We start from the raw sequence: 14,369 nt of genomic DNA, 5'->3' as shown, positions 1-14,369 counted from the left end.
ATTGTCAATATATTTTGGGGCATTTAAACAAAACAGTTTTATTAATTAAAATAATACAATTTTGGTCACTAAACACTATTAGGAATAATATTGTATAGATAATATTGTATAAACAAAATAAAAATAATAAAATTAAATAATTAAAAAACTAAATGTTTTATTTATAATATTTTACCCTAATAAGAATAATTTGGGCATACTATTTATTGTGATATTTTTGTGACAGTAATCTTGAGTTTGTTATTTTAGCCTTAGTTTTCGCTTTGGTCCTGACTAATCTAGATGTACACAAATATATTATTGTAAAGCATCTTATAGAATACATTCATTTTAACGAGAGATCTGTAAGAGGCACACTCATTTTTTGCTGAGCACTTATATACATTTATAATTTTAATAAAGATAAAACACTGACAGCCAGTCAGAATCTATTGAAATATATAAAGCTCTTGTGTAATTTACTAATGATGCATAATACTCAGAAGCTCTGCAAGCCAGGCTGGTAAACATAATGGCACATTAGATATCCTGTGCTACACTCAGCATCTTTGTGTTGCCTAGTCAGTGTGGACACAAATATATGTATTGTTATATTTATATTTATAGTTATCGTGCTTGGTGTGAACATACCATAACACTATTAATCATTGTTATTTCAGGGCAGACTCACATTCTGTACTCAATAATAATTTAGGGGATTCACTGCGTATGTCACTCTAGAAACTTGCTTATAGCTGCAGCCAATATGATTACTGAATGCTATTACATTAGTAAACTACTAATGGTGTGAAGAGAATACAGCTAAGCACTAAAAGGTGAACTGACAAAAAAAAATTAGCAGCAGTGTGTAGATGACCTTACAAAAGTGCTGTCAGGACAGTTAATTTCCATAACCTCTTTTATGATTTAGGATGACTTGCTGTGAAAACTACTAAACTCTATTTGATGGGATTATGCTCAGGATGGGCAGCAGCAAGACGTGAACTGTTCGGTGACATTTTGGTCAAGTATGTTCCAGGAACCAGCCCGGATACTCCATTCCACCACGCTTTCCACCACCCATCCTCACCTTTCTCTGTTATTGTCACAACTTGTCCTTTACTAACAGACAACTCATCGTCTTCCTGAAAGAGAACACAAATATATGTCTATCAGTCTATATGCTGTGAAATGTAACATTTGACACTTAAGTCATGACAACAAATGTTATTGTGTTACTTTAACGTACACTCATCGGCCACTTTATTAGGTACACCTGTCCAACTGCTTGTTAATGCAAATTTCTAATCAGCCAATCACATGGCAGCAACTCAATGCATTTATGTATACGCTGATATGGTCAGAAGACAATCTGCTGAAGTTCAAACCAAGCATCAGAATGGGGAAGAAAGGTGATTTAAGTGACTTTGAATGTGGCATGGTACTTGGTGCCAGACGGGCTGGTCTGAGTATTTCAGAAACTGCTAATCTACTGGGATTTTCACGCACAACCATCTCTAAGGTTTACAGAGAATGGTCCAAAAAAGAGAAAATATCCAGTGAGCTGCAGTCCTGTGGGCGCAAATGCCTTGTTGATGCCAGAGGTCAGAGGAGAATGGCCAGACTGGTTCCAGCTGATAGAAAGTCAACAATAACTCAAATAACAACTTGTTACAACCGAGGTATGCAGAAGAGCATCTCTGAATACACAACACATCGAACCTTGAGGCGGATGGGCTACAGCAGCAGAAGACCACACCAGGTGCCACTCCTGTCAGTTAAGAACAGGAAACTGAGGCTACAATTCACACAGCTTCACCAAAATTGGACAATAGAAGATTGAAAAAACGTGGCTTGGTCTGATGAGTCTCGATTTCTGCTGTGACATTCAGATGGTAGGGTCAGAATCTGGCATTAACAAAATTAAGTATGGATCCATGCTGATTGTATCACAGTTCAGGTTGGTGGTGGTAGTGTAATGCTGTAGGAGATATTTTCTTGCCACACTTTGGCCCCATTAGTACCAATTGAGCATCGTGTCAACACCACATCCGTTTATGACCACAGTGTACCTACAGTATCTTCTGATTGCTACCTCCAGCAGGATCGTCTCAGACTGGTTTCTTGAACATGACAATGAGTTCACTGTACTCAAATGGCCTCCACAGTCACCAGATTTCAATCCAATAGAGCACCTTTGGGATGTGGTGGAATCTTTGAGGAATATTTCCAATACCTTGTTGAATCTATGCCACGAATGATTAAGGCAGTTCTGAAGGCAAAAGGGGGTCCAACCCGGTACAAGTAAGGTGTACCTAATAAAGTGGCCGGTGAGTGTATTTTAACAAGTAAATTTTTTTAACACAAAGTATAAGTTAACATTTTTAGTCGGTTTGATTGATTTACTGTAAGTTTAGATGATTAGAAAAGTTAATTTGATTCAGCATTGATAAAAGTGTAAGGCTCACAAACTTATTGCAATAAATCTATTGACCTTATTCTGCAATTTGGAAGTAAGCTCGTTTCTGTGATAGGTTTAGAACAATGGTTGCGACTGCTTGTACGTGAAAAAAATGAGGTCAATAAAGACTCTTTAAATTTGCTATAAATAATTAACTAAGTAAATGAATAAATAAACAAAATAAAATAAAAGTATTTAAAACTTTGTATTTACTTACCTGAGCTTTAAATTCATATAACACCATGTACTTTTCCTCAGTCACTCCTATCCTTTGTTGGTCAGGTGTGTATTTTGCACCCGAATTATTTCCTGCTTCAGGAAACCCTGCAATGTAAAGATGATCCAAACAATGCAGATTAAGCTACTTTTGTTTAACGCTTCTTCCTTTTCAGCTTCTCTTTAAGATGTTTATGACTTGATACTGACCACTGAAAGACATCCCAGAGAGCACGACAGATAATCTGTGGAGAGTTAAGATATGAAAGAGTATCACAATCAAATGTTTATATATGAAACATGCCAATTTCACTCATTTGAAGTACTTCAGACATTAACCTGTTGGTTTGGATCCTCCTGACTCCTCCATTAGTGTCCGTATCGGAGTAACACTGAAACTCAATGAGGGCTGAAGAGAAATGATAAAGTGAATCAACTCGTGTACAAGTTCTTAAAGGGATAGTTTACCCAAAAATGAAAGCTTCTTATGAAAGTAATTTACTAATCCTCAGGCCATCTAAGATGTGAGTGAATTTTTGTCAGTAGGATGTTATTTAAGATTTCTAGCTGAATTTATAGTTCTTGGTGGTTTAAAAAAAGCAAGTTGTTCGGCAAAAAAAATTATACCACTTTGAGAATAATAGTAAAAACATATACAGGCAAAACAAATTTAATTCCTGTGACTCCTGTTGGCACATTGAGGTCTTATGCAAACTATTTTTTACAAGAATCTGCTTGTAAATGCACTCAGGAATGTCTGCTGAGATTGTGAATTAAAGGTAACATAATAAATAATGTTCAGTTTCTTGCACAGACAGATCGTTTTCGTATTATCAGGGGCCATTAGTATTATTTAATTTCACCTGTACATGACAAGAAGTACAGGTATATTTCATGTGCATATCATCCACTTCAGTTGCATTTTCCATTCATTTTCCTTGAATTGAAATGATATGTAATAAATGTATAATCTACAGTAAACTGAATCCCTTAATAAAGTAAAATATCGCAAAATATGCTTAAATGTGACAGGAAACATTTTATATTAATTAGATTTTATTTGAAACATTTATTATTAATTGTCGTTTAATTATTGTTCATATTTGTAAACTACTAATATGTAGTGAACAATAAGAGTTGACAATTTCAACCGCTTGTATATATTATATAATATTTACATCCATTCATCAAATTATTGTTTTTAAAAAGTGAATGTCAATTTCTCTGAAATATCATAATAACAGGGTTGACAAATACTGAATCTATCATTAGTGTATCCTAATTCCTAAACATTCTGCACAAATCAATAAGAGAAGAAGTAAACTCACTTTGAGCAAGTCATATGCTTTTCCTATCAGTGCTTCAAACCCAACACAATCTCACGGAAATTTGTAGCTTTTTGATTTAGTGGCTAATTCATATAAATTCATACGATCTCATTCGTACAATTTGCTTATCCACCAATGCCAGTTGGGTTTAGGGGTGAGGTTTGGTGCCACACCTCCTTTTTAAAAGTACATTTTCATATAACTGAACTTGTCACTAAACTGAGTGTAAAATAGTTACGTTTCCTTGTGAGATCAGGAGTCACAGTTCTGACTTTCATTTTCAAACCATTTACAAGTTATTTTATTTTCAAGACCTGAGGCAGGGTTTCTGCATGTTGCACCAAGTTAAATTTAAGACTTTTCAAGACATTTTTAAGACCATTATGAATGAAATTTTAGACTCATAAAGGGTTAAATGCTGAGGAATGTTTCAAATGTCCCAGATGGAAAAGATTTTTATTTGCCCTATCAAAAAATTATTATAATTTAATACATTTAATAATACAATAAATGAATAATATTAATTCTTAGCAAAATATTTTAAATATTGTGTGTAATCTAGCAAGCTCTACATGTATACACTTTTTTTCCAACATAAACTTTTTTTTAACTAAAATTAACAAATGTTCAAAAACTATAAGAAACTAATTCTTGCACAACAATCTGTCCAGGTCGGTGTCCTCAGCAGTAAATACATGAAGCACTTGATTGGTGATTGCATGGCTGTTGGACAGATTGGGTACCAATACATGAACAACGGAAAATTAAGACCTGTTTTAAAAAGATTTAAGACCTACAACACAATGTTTCAGTAAATTAAAGACTTTTTAAAGCCTAAAATTTAGATTTTGAGATTTAAGACATTTTAAGACTTTTTAAGACTCCGCAGACACCCTGTGAGGTGACCTTTCTACTCCTGCCTTTAGTAGTATGGTGATAAATGTCATGTAAAATGATGTTCAAACTCACAGTGGTAGCATCTAAAACTGAATAAAGCACATAATATGTACGTGAGGTGATAATTGTAATATTAGTTTATGCTGATGTTTTGCTGCGACATCGCGGAAGTAGAAACTGTTACTAAAATAGACATTTTGTGGGTGTCAGTTCATTTTACATTTCCTGTCAGATTTAAGCATATTTTATTTTGCACTGTTTTACTTTAGTAATAGATTCAGTTTACTGTTAATTCTACATTTATTGTATCATTTCAGTTCAAGGAAAATGAACGAAAATGAATGCTACTGAAATAAAATGTCACAGCACCACAACATGTGTAGGACACACTGTAACAGTGTTGACCAGAACATACAGTAGGGACAGACATAAAATGATTACTGATTAGCTAATTACAAGTAATACAATTTTACAAGTAATGAATTTTGGACTTAATTAGTTCATTATAACCGAAGTTTAATGTAGGATTCAGGCAGAAACAATAAATCATTTGTAAAGTGGGAGTCTTTAAGTTCATATTTTCACATAATACACATCCAAGCATTATTTTTAGAGATAACATGATTTAAATTGTGTTATTATAAAAACTGTTCTTTAAAGGTTTCTGAATTTAGGTTTATCTTGGAGACACAAAATGTACCTGCAATTTTTTAATTACCCATAGGTTTATTTAACTATGAAAGCGCCAGTAGGGACTGACTTCATTTAATGTTCTTGAAGAAAAAAAGTCACCTACATCTTGGATGGCTGGTAGATTTACAGCTAAAAAACTCTCAATTTGACATCACATAATTTAATGTCAGTCAATAAAAAACCCATATTAAATCATGATGATTTTGATAAGGATGATGAATTTACCTGGGGGATGACTGCTAGTCTTTTTCATCCTAATAAAGTTATTGTTGTCCGCAACAATGTCACACTGCTCTAGAATCTTCCTCACCTCCTCATAACACTACAAAACAATGGCCATTTGTAAATAATATTTGCCTGGGCTCCTATTAACAGTACATAAAGATGAACAAAGCTGCATATTTACATCATCATCGTGGACACACTGCTTGGACAGCAGATTGCAATGCTCCCATAACACACAGCGCAAGATATTAATGCGCTCAGACTCCTGCTGCTGGAACACCTACGATAAGATACAACGTCAATATAAAATATTTTTGTTCCTTCTGTAAAATGTGTGATGCCGCTTCCTGTTAAAATATGTTGAAAACTAAAAGCTGTTTCCTCTTTTTTATTTTTGGCTATGACATTTATTGACTCATCTAACTCTGTGTAGTACACCCATAACAATATTCCACTTCTACAGCACAAGTCTATGACTGGTAATCACATGTTTATGAGACATGGTCGTGATTATGATTAACCATGATTATTCCTGCTGTGTTCACATTACCTTTCAGTAGTCTATGCAAGTTTTATACATGTTATTTTTATTTTTTACCTCACATGCGCTCCTGTATGTGCTCTCCCAGTCCTGGCAGGTTTTCTCTAGTTGATCAACATTCCACCTGTACTGCTTTTCTAAACCAGAAATACTCTGTTGATGTTAACATGCCACAAACAGCCTACTGTTTTACTCTCTGAGCTTGGAAATATCCAGATTCATTTAGAGCTTTCACATCAATCACAATTTTATGCAAGTTTTTCTGGAGTCAGTACAATTTTGACTGAATTGAACTGATCAAATGTGCAAAATAAACATTACTATTTACAGCTGAAGGCTAAATTATTAGCCTTCTTGTGAAATGTGTTTTCCTTGAGAAAATTTCCCTGCACTGTTAAACATCTGTTAAACTTTGGAAATATTTGAAAGTGTTTCCTAATGTTTTATGTCTCCTAGAGAAAGTCTGGAGTATTTCTTTTAGTTTGGCTTGAATGAACAATTTTTATATATGTTTTAAAGCCATTTTTAAGGTCAACATTAACCCCATTACGAAATTATTGTTTAGTTGATTAGCAACCGAACAAGCCACAGTGGCATGGTGGCTCAGTGGTTAGCACTGTCACCTCATAGCAAGAAGGTTGCTGGTTCAAGTCCAGGCTGGGCCAGTTGGCATTTGTGTGGAGTTTGTATGTTCTCCCCATGTTGGCGTGGGTTTCCTCCAGGTGCTCCGGTTTCCCCCACAACCCAAGATATGAGCTATTGGTAAACTAAATAAATTGGGTGTAGTGTATGAGTGTGTGTAGATGTGTGTGTATATGGGTATATGCTGGAGGGACATCCACTGTGTAAAACATATGCTGGAATAGTTGCCGGTTCAGTCCGCTGTGGTGACCCCTGATAAATAAGGGGCTAAGCCAAAGGACAATGAATGAATGAATCCACTGTCGTCCAATGACTAGCCAAATTAACCGAACTTGCCTAGATAACCTAATTAAGCCTTTAAATTGCACTTTAAGCTGAATACTAGATTGTATTTTAATCAAATAAATTTACGAGACAAATTTTGAGCAGTAGTGTTAATTAATATGTGGACACAATGACTGATTGATTGACTAATTGATAATTTTGACTTAGCACAAACCTGCAAGGTTGGCTGCTTGTCTGCATAACCGGGCTCTGTTCATCACCTGTAATATAGTACAAGACAGACTGATAAATACTCAGTATTTCAACCAGCCATATTTGAACAGTAGTGTAAAATGTATTTTATACATAATATAGATATTTTAGGATGATTTTATTAATATTTATTTTTAAAATGTGGTAAATTTGATATTGATTCTCAAAAATAATCAGTTTATATTGTCCAATATGATATTGACCTTATTCTTTAACAACCATTAAATTATTGCAACCATTGAAAACTTTTTGACTTCAGGTCTCGTTCATTTCTGTAAAAAAACAGCTCATTCTGCTGCTTGATGTTGAAAACTGACATTTTCTTTTTCTTTTTATATACTGTCATAAACACACCTGTTTGTAGAGCAAGTAGTTTGACCGTTCACTAGTGTTCGTTAATCCTAGTCATTTCCCCCACAGTCAAACTAATCAAAAGTTCTCAATTTTCAAAACAACCACAGAAAAGAGCTTACCTCTGCATTGCAGAATAAGGTCAATATTCTGACTACTAATTGAGTGGATTTAAAATAAGATTTGGGGTCTGTTTTCATGTAATAAAAGAGTTAATAGAGTTCTTAATTACTTTTTACTGGTGCGGTTGTGGCCTAATGATTAGGGTGTTGGACCTGGCATGAATAGAAGGTGGAGGGATTGAACAGACTGCACTCTTTCCCTTCTTCAACACTCAAATGAAGTTTCCTTGGGCAAGATATGGTGAAATCTAGATGAGATACAGCTGCGGATTCTCGCATCAATGCATCAATATAGCATAATTTTTGTGACACTGATGTACAACAATATTTTTACATTACCATGAGGGTCGGTGTAGAAGTAGATGTTAATAAAATATAACTTATGGGTAATTAAAAAAAAATATTCTCATTATAAATACTTTTTTACATTACTGTGAGGGTTGGGTTTAGGATCGGGGTAGAGGTAGACATTAATAAAATGCAATTTAATGGGTAATTTATTACATAATATAAATAATTCTCATTAACTTCCGGCTGCAGCTGTATCTCTTCTAAAAACAACCACAAGACACCTCGCTGGATGCTGGACGCTGGACGCAATAGCTGCCCACTGCTCCAGATGTGTGTGTCTGAGCATGCTCTCACTTCTCACTAGTGAGTGTGTACTCTTGGATGAATCAAAAGCAATTTGAGTATGGGTAAAACCATAATTGACAATACTACATCTCACTAATTCTCCATTTGTAAACTGTATTAAATCTAAAGTCAATTAAACAAATCAAGTCAAAACTTTCATTGAATTTAACCAAGTGGAGGGCTTGTGAATCAGAACTGAATAAAATCAAGACTTCTACATATAAACCAAGATCTAACACACATGCAGTGAAACATAAATGCAAAACACTTATAAAAAATGAACACAAAGACTGTTTTGTAAGGAAATGAAAGTGTGTACTGTCTGATGGTAGTAGCTTTTTAATGCTATGTGAAATGATGCCTGTCAGACTGAAACAAGTTTGCATTGCTTTAATCCTCATTTTTGGCCCTATTGTGACCACAAACCTGCCACAGGTAAATTTCCACAACGGTCTAAATTTCCAGAATTAAAATAGCCATTTTAGAAGGACAATTTAGTGTATTTAGTTATTAAATAAAAGCTATAGCATATGTAAAAATAAATAAATAAATAAATAAATAAATAAACAAATCCCCTCACTTTTTCTGACTGGCGATGAGTGGATGTGTTCACATTTGTCTTCTTTCCCATTGCTTGTTCAGATTCATCAGCTTCCTTACATCTCTGCTCATATAATCGTTTTGACTGTTGGACATAGTAAAGAGAACAGATTCAAAATAAGTAAAAGTGCAAGATGAAAGTCAGCAGGGAGTGGGGGTATACTACAGTGCTCATTACATGAATGCAACAAAAATGTATCTCATGATCTGTGGTGTTTGTGTGGTCGTACAGCACAGGAAGTTCAAGTCTTATTATATCCAGAGAGAGCGTGCAGACCTACAAACCAAACAACCTATTCTTACTCCATTTCAATACCTGTGCATTTGCTGGTGGCAAATAAGGAAAATAGAAACTAACAAAACATTTATTTAGTTAAGTGTGAAAACTTCTCAAGCTAAAAATGCCTTCTGCTATTATATTCACTGCATTGCTAAGGGGCGACTGTTTCTTCTTTCAGTTTCTCTTGGCTTCCTCTTTTGGCTGATACTGAATTTGAGTGGACCCTGAGAGTCATGTGTCCTTACAGGTACACCATGAGCAACTAATCACAAACATATCTGAAAGAGAAAATCTATGTTTATTTATGGCTGGAAAATACTAGATTTTAATCTCGCTTACTGTTCTTACCTCCATGGTCTTCTTATGCAACACCATTTTAGGCTTCTGCAGCTTTTCAATAATCTCTTCAAGCTAATTTGGAAAGAAAAAAAATAGCCATTACTCTCCATCTTAATTATTCGTTTCATTTATTATTGACTACTTACACTACTTTTCATGCCATCCACAATGCTTATGTGCTCAAAAACATGACCGATCTCTTCCTCTTTTGCTTATGGCACTTGAATAACCTCAGCTATGACCATTGTGTAGTGCGAGTACGATTTTATCTTCTACCTTTTTTCTCTGTTCCCTCTGGTGTTCTCGAAAAACCTCTATTTTCAGAACTTCCTCCTTTATCCTTTCAGATAGTTGGATGTGCAGGTTTCCTGTCTTCTCGATCTCTGGAAAACAACGCAACTCAGACTGAGCATTCCAGCATATTTTAGGCAGAAGGCAAAAAAGGAAGTGCATCACCTCACATACCCTCTTTAAACTTGTCAAATGCCGCCTTCAGTGTTCTGAAGAAAAAAAAATGAGACACTTTTATATTTTAACACTTGGATTTTACTTGAATAAGGGGCAGCCATGGTCAATAAGTAACAAATTTAAATAACAACACTGGTTTTGGAAAATGTTAGCCTTACAAGTAATATATTACAATCTCAAGCCCAGCTGAGATGAAAAAAGAAAGAAAACATAAAATGCAAAACTAACCAACACATTACTTTTCATTCATTCATTCATTCATTCATTTTCTTTTGGCTTAGTCTCTTTATTCATCCGGGGTCGCCACAGTGGAATGAACCGCCAACTTATCCAGCATATGTTTTACACAGCAGATGCCCTTCAAGCTGCAACCCAGTACTGGGAAACATCCATACACACTTATTCACACACATACACTATGGCCAATTTAGTTTATTCAATTCACTTATAGCGCATGTCTTTGGATTGTGGGGGAAACCAGAGCACCCAGAGGAAACCCACGCCAACATGGGGAGAACATGCAAACTCCACACAAAAATGCCAACCGGCCTGGCCGGGACACGAACCAGCGACATTCTTTCTGTGAGGTAACAGTGCTAACCACTGAGTCACCGTGTCACCTCACATTACTTTTAGTTACTTTTAAAAATAAACTTAAGTCTGATATGTATTTCTTTTTGATGTAACTTTTCTCAACGCCGGTCATGTTATTTAAAATTGGAGGAATAGGTGCGTGTTTGAACTGGTATATGTTTGCATGACCTTCATAAACCTTCTCACCCGATCTCAGTTTGGCCTTCTGCCTTTCGAGCGATTGCCACCAGATCTCGTCCATACTTCTCCTCCGCTAGTGCTCTAGAAAAGCAGGCAGAAGTGACACACTGACATTTGCAGAGACACACATTTCTACAGTAAATAATAATTCCATACCTCATTTTCAGCAGTTCTTCTACATCTTTGCACATGTGTCGGCCATCTTGTAGCCTTTGCAATATCGCCTCATAACCTGACTGGTCAGTGAAGTCAGTTCCCTGAAAAGACATTGACGTGGTCAAGAAATTCTGCTGAAATTTTAATCGAGCATCAGAATGAGGAAGAACTAGTGATTTAATTGGCTCTGAATGTGCATACTGTAATTGTTGGTTCAAGACATTCTGGTCAGAGTATTTCATAAACCAACAATGACTACATTTACATGGACATCAGTAATCAAATTATTTGCCTCATTTACGTCATTGCGTCACCGCGCTATCCACATTTCTTCCGGAGTTTCATGTAATTTCGGGTGTTTCATTTTTAATTTGTTGACTTTACCTGCAGTTTGGCACTTTCACTCTCATTCGGGAACATTTCATGCATGCCCTTCATGACAAACGAGATATTGGATGCAACTATGAACTGCTGGAAGAGTGTTGTTTTAATAGAAGTTCATACCGCATGCTGAATGGAAGAAAAAAACCCTCCACATTTCATAATGCAGGTGTCTGTGGTCTGCACTGACTCGGTAGGTGCAAAAAGTGTAAAACAGCCATGTGTGTGTGTGTGTGTGTGGACTATCCTGTTACAAAACATGGCGAAAAGTCCTACATGATGGTAATAGTTCGATTAAGGTGTTTACATGTCTTTACTGCGCTTCAATATTGCGACTAAAATCGGCATACTCCACATGTCTTAATTCGATTTCTCTTTAGTTCCATTATGACCTTAATCGGATTAAATTAATCGAAAATCACTGTTTACATGGTAGACTCTTAATCAGAGTATTGTCTTAATCACGTCCATGTAAACGTACTCAGTGTTCTCTTCGTTTCAGACACATGAGAATTCCTAGGGTTTACAGAGAGTTGTCACAATTGAGCTAATATCCATTAAATGGCAGTTCTGTGCCTTGTTAGGGTCAGAGGAGACTGGTTAAAGCTGACAGAAAGACAACAGCAACTCAAACAGCAACTATGGTCTACTAAAGGTTCTGTCTGAGTAAACAACATGCTGAACTTTCAACAATTCACACTTAGCTGATAATTGTTTATAAAGCTTGTTTGGCATGCTGTCCCGGGAGAAAGCCCTGAGCTCTTAAGATCCTCAAGTCCGGGGCTCCCTCCCGTTGCAGGGCGAGAGGGGAGTTTGAGCTCAGGTAGAACTCAAGAACTCCCCTGCTGTAGAAGCTAATGAACAGATAGTGATTGCTCTTGAGAGATAACTACTTACTAGGAGCATGTCGATTTGGATTAGTCAATTAACTTAAGTTGCATGTTTTTGGATGATGGGAGGAAGCCAGGGGGCCCGAGGGAAACCCACGTGAGCATGGGGAGAACATGTAAACTCCACACAGAAACGTAGGCTGGCTTGGTAATGACTAGAACCAGAGATGTTCTTGCTGTGAGGCAGCAGTGCTAATCACTGGGCCACCATGCCACCCATCTCGGGAGAAGGAGGAGTAGGGATTACTGTGGTATGGAACCTAGGGTATTTATAGTGGCTAGAAATCATCTGATTAGTGAATCATAAATTGGATATTGCGGGACCAGCAGCCAGCAATCTTAAGCACGTGATTCTCTCGAAATTAGTTTATAAATAAACTACACTTAAAACAAATCATATATAGCAGCAAAAGTTGCAGCTGACATGTTTCAGACCTGTCAGCTAAAAACAGGAAAATGGGGCTACCGTTCACATCTGCTTATCAAATTGAGAAATACTGCTGACCATGTCCATCGCTTGATGAGCAAGACAAGTAGCACTTTTACAATTTAGAATGCATCGAGGCAGTTTAACATACTGTACATGAAGAGGGAAAAAGACAAAACAGTAGTTCCCATTTTGCAAATCCGCGTATCAAGTAAGAGTGCGGATTCATTTCAATTTAATACAGATATTACTGTAGAAGCTTAATTCAGATCTGCTGAAGAGCAACTCCAAGCAAGCCTAAAGTGTAGTAATGAACCATTCATTAATTTTCCTTAGTCCCTGTTTTATCAAGGGTCGCCACAGCAAATTGAACTGCAGGTAAAGAACCAAAACACCACCAATTCACAGAAGTGGAGAACAAACCTTGGGAACAAACATGAGCACAGTACCCATCTTGTGATGAATACTTCCAGCAGGCTACAAAACACACTGTGTTACAAAGCTCAAATCCTCTCAAAAAGGTTTCTTGAACATAGTAATGAGTTTCCTGTACTCATTCTAATAGAGCATCTGTGGGATGTTCTGGAACAGGAGAATCAAACATGGATGTGCAGCAAATATGTGATGCTCATGTCAATATTATGCTTCCAGCACCATATGTTTTTAAAAGAATTAAAGCAGTTTTAAACGCAAAAAATGGTCCATGTCTTGGTACTAGCAAAGTGTAGGCTGCTTCATGAAGTCTCTGGTGATTTTATTTATATTTTATGAGGTCTAAAAACGAAAGATTTAGGGAACCATGAACAGCGAGTAGGATTAGATGTCAATAACAACGTCTTGAATGCGGCTTAATGTTTTTAAGCGTAACGATTAACTTATTAAACCCATTAAACTAGACCAAATATACAGGAACTAATACTTCACACAGTAAGTAAAATTATAAAGAAGAACTTACCCAGAAAGAATCGCAAAACAGTAAAGCCATCTTGCAACAAGTTAGTCCTTAAAAGTGTCTCTTTAAAAAACAGTGTTAAGACATAGATTATAATTAATTTCTGAGACAAGATTAAGATTAAACATACACAAGCAACACTGAGAAGCAACACGCAAAGGCAAAGTTTGAAATGAGGAAGAAACAGCGTGCTGGCGCTTTTAGCTGGTCAACTTTGATCTCTTGACGTTTTCACAAGCTCTTTGAAAGAGGAAGAATAATGCTGATGTCACTCTTCAGCGCGCAGTTTCTGCAGAGATCACAAGGAAACTCGTAGGACAAGCGACTAAACAACTGGTGTTTAGTTAAATGTTAAATGTTTTAACTTAGAATTGCACTGCAATGCAAAATTATTTAAATTCATATTTAACTTTTATTTAGCATAGTTTACTGTTAAACAAATAGATTTGTTCGGCGTCAACCGACTCAGTTAGT

At 36.0% G+C, this 14,369-nt stretch overlaps 1 protein-coding gene across 1 annotated transcript; it reads right to left on the bottom strand.

Moving 5' to 3' along the window:
* Positions 1–210: 210 nt before the first annotated feature.
* pstpip1b (proline-serine-threonine phosphatase interacting protein 1b) lies at positions 211–14,041 on the bottom strand. Its single transcript, XM_056462833.1, has 15 exons — positions 13,899–14,041; positions 11,246–11,346; positions 11,096–11,170; positions 10,313–10,347; positions 10,124–10,230; positions 9,857–9,919; positions 9,209–9,313; positions 7,482–7,527; positions 6,398–6,477; positions 5,981–6,079; positions 5,800–5,896; positions 2,996–3,065; positions 2,867–2,901; positions 2,658–2,764; positions 211–1,124 (listed from the first exon to the last, which is right to left on the bottom strand). The coding sequence occupies exons 1-15, from the start codon at positions 13,926–13,928 to the stop codon at positions 939–941; spliced, it is 1,236 nt and encodes a 411-aa protein (XP_056318808.1). The 5' UTR covers positions 13,929–14,041; the 3' UTR covers positions 211–938.
* Positions 14,042–14,369: the final 328 nt, after the last annotated feature.

The sequence above is a fragment of the Danio aesculapii genome, chromosome 7 (assembly GCF_903798145.1).
Source record: "Danio aesculapii chromosome 7, fDanAes4.1, whole genome shotgun sequence".
In the NCBI taxonomy this organism is placed as follows: Eukaryota; Metazoa; Chordata; class Actinopteri; order Cypriniformes; family Danionidae; genus Danio; species Danio aesculapii.
Note: the sequence above shows the minus strand (reverse complement) of the source record. Positions and strands in the feature narration are given on the sequence as shown.

Coding starts and splice junctions, on each gene's coding strand:
- pstpip1b (XM_056462833.1), bottom strand. CDS start 13,928: ATGGCTTTACTGTTTTGCGATTCTTTCTGG. Junction 10,348..11,095: donor GAAGGCCAAACTGAGATCGG/GTGAGAAGGTTT, acceptor TTTTTTCTTCAG/AACACTGAAGGCGGCATTTG. Junction 9,920..10,123: donor AGAGGGAACAGAGAAAAAAG/GTAGAAGATAAA, acceptor TTTCCAAATTAG/CTTGAAGAGATTATTGAAAA.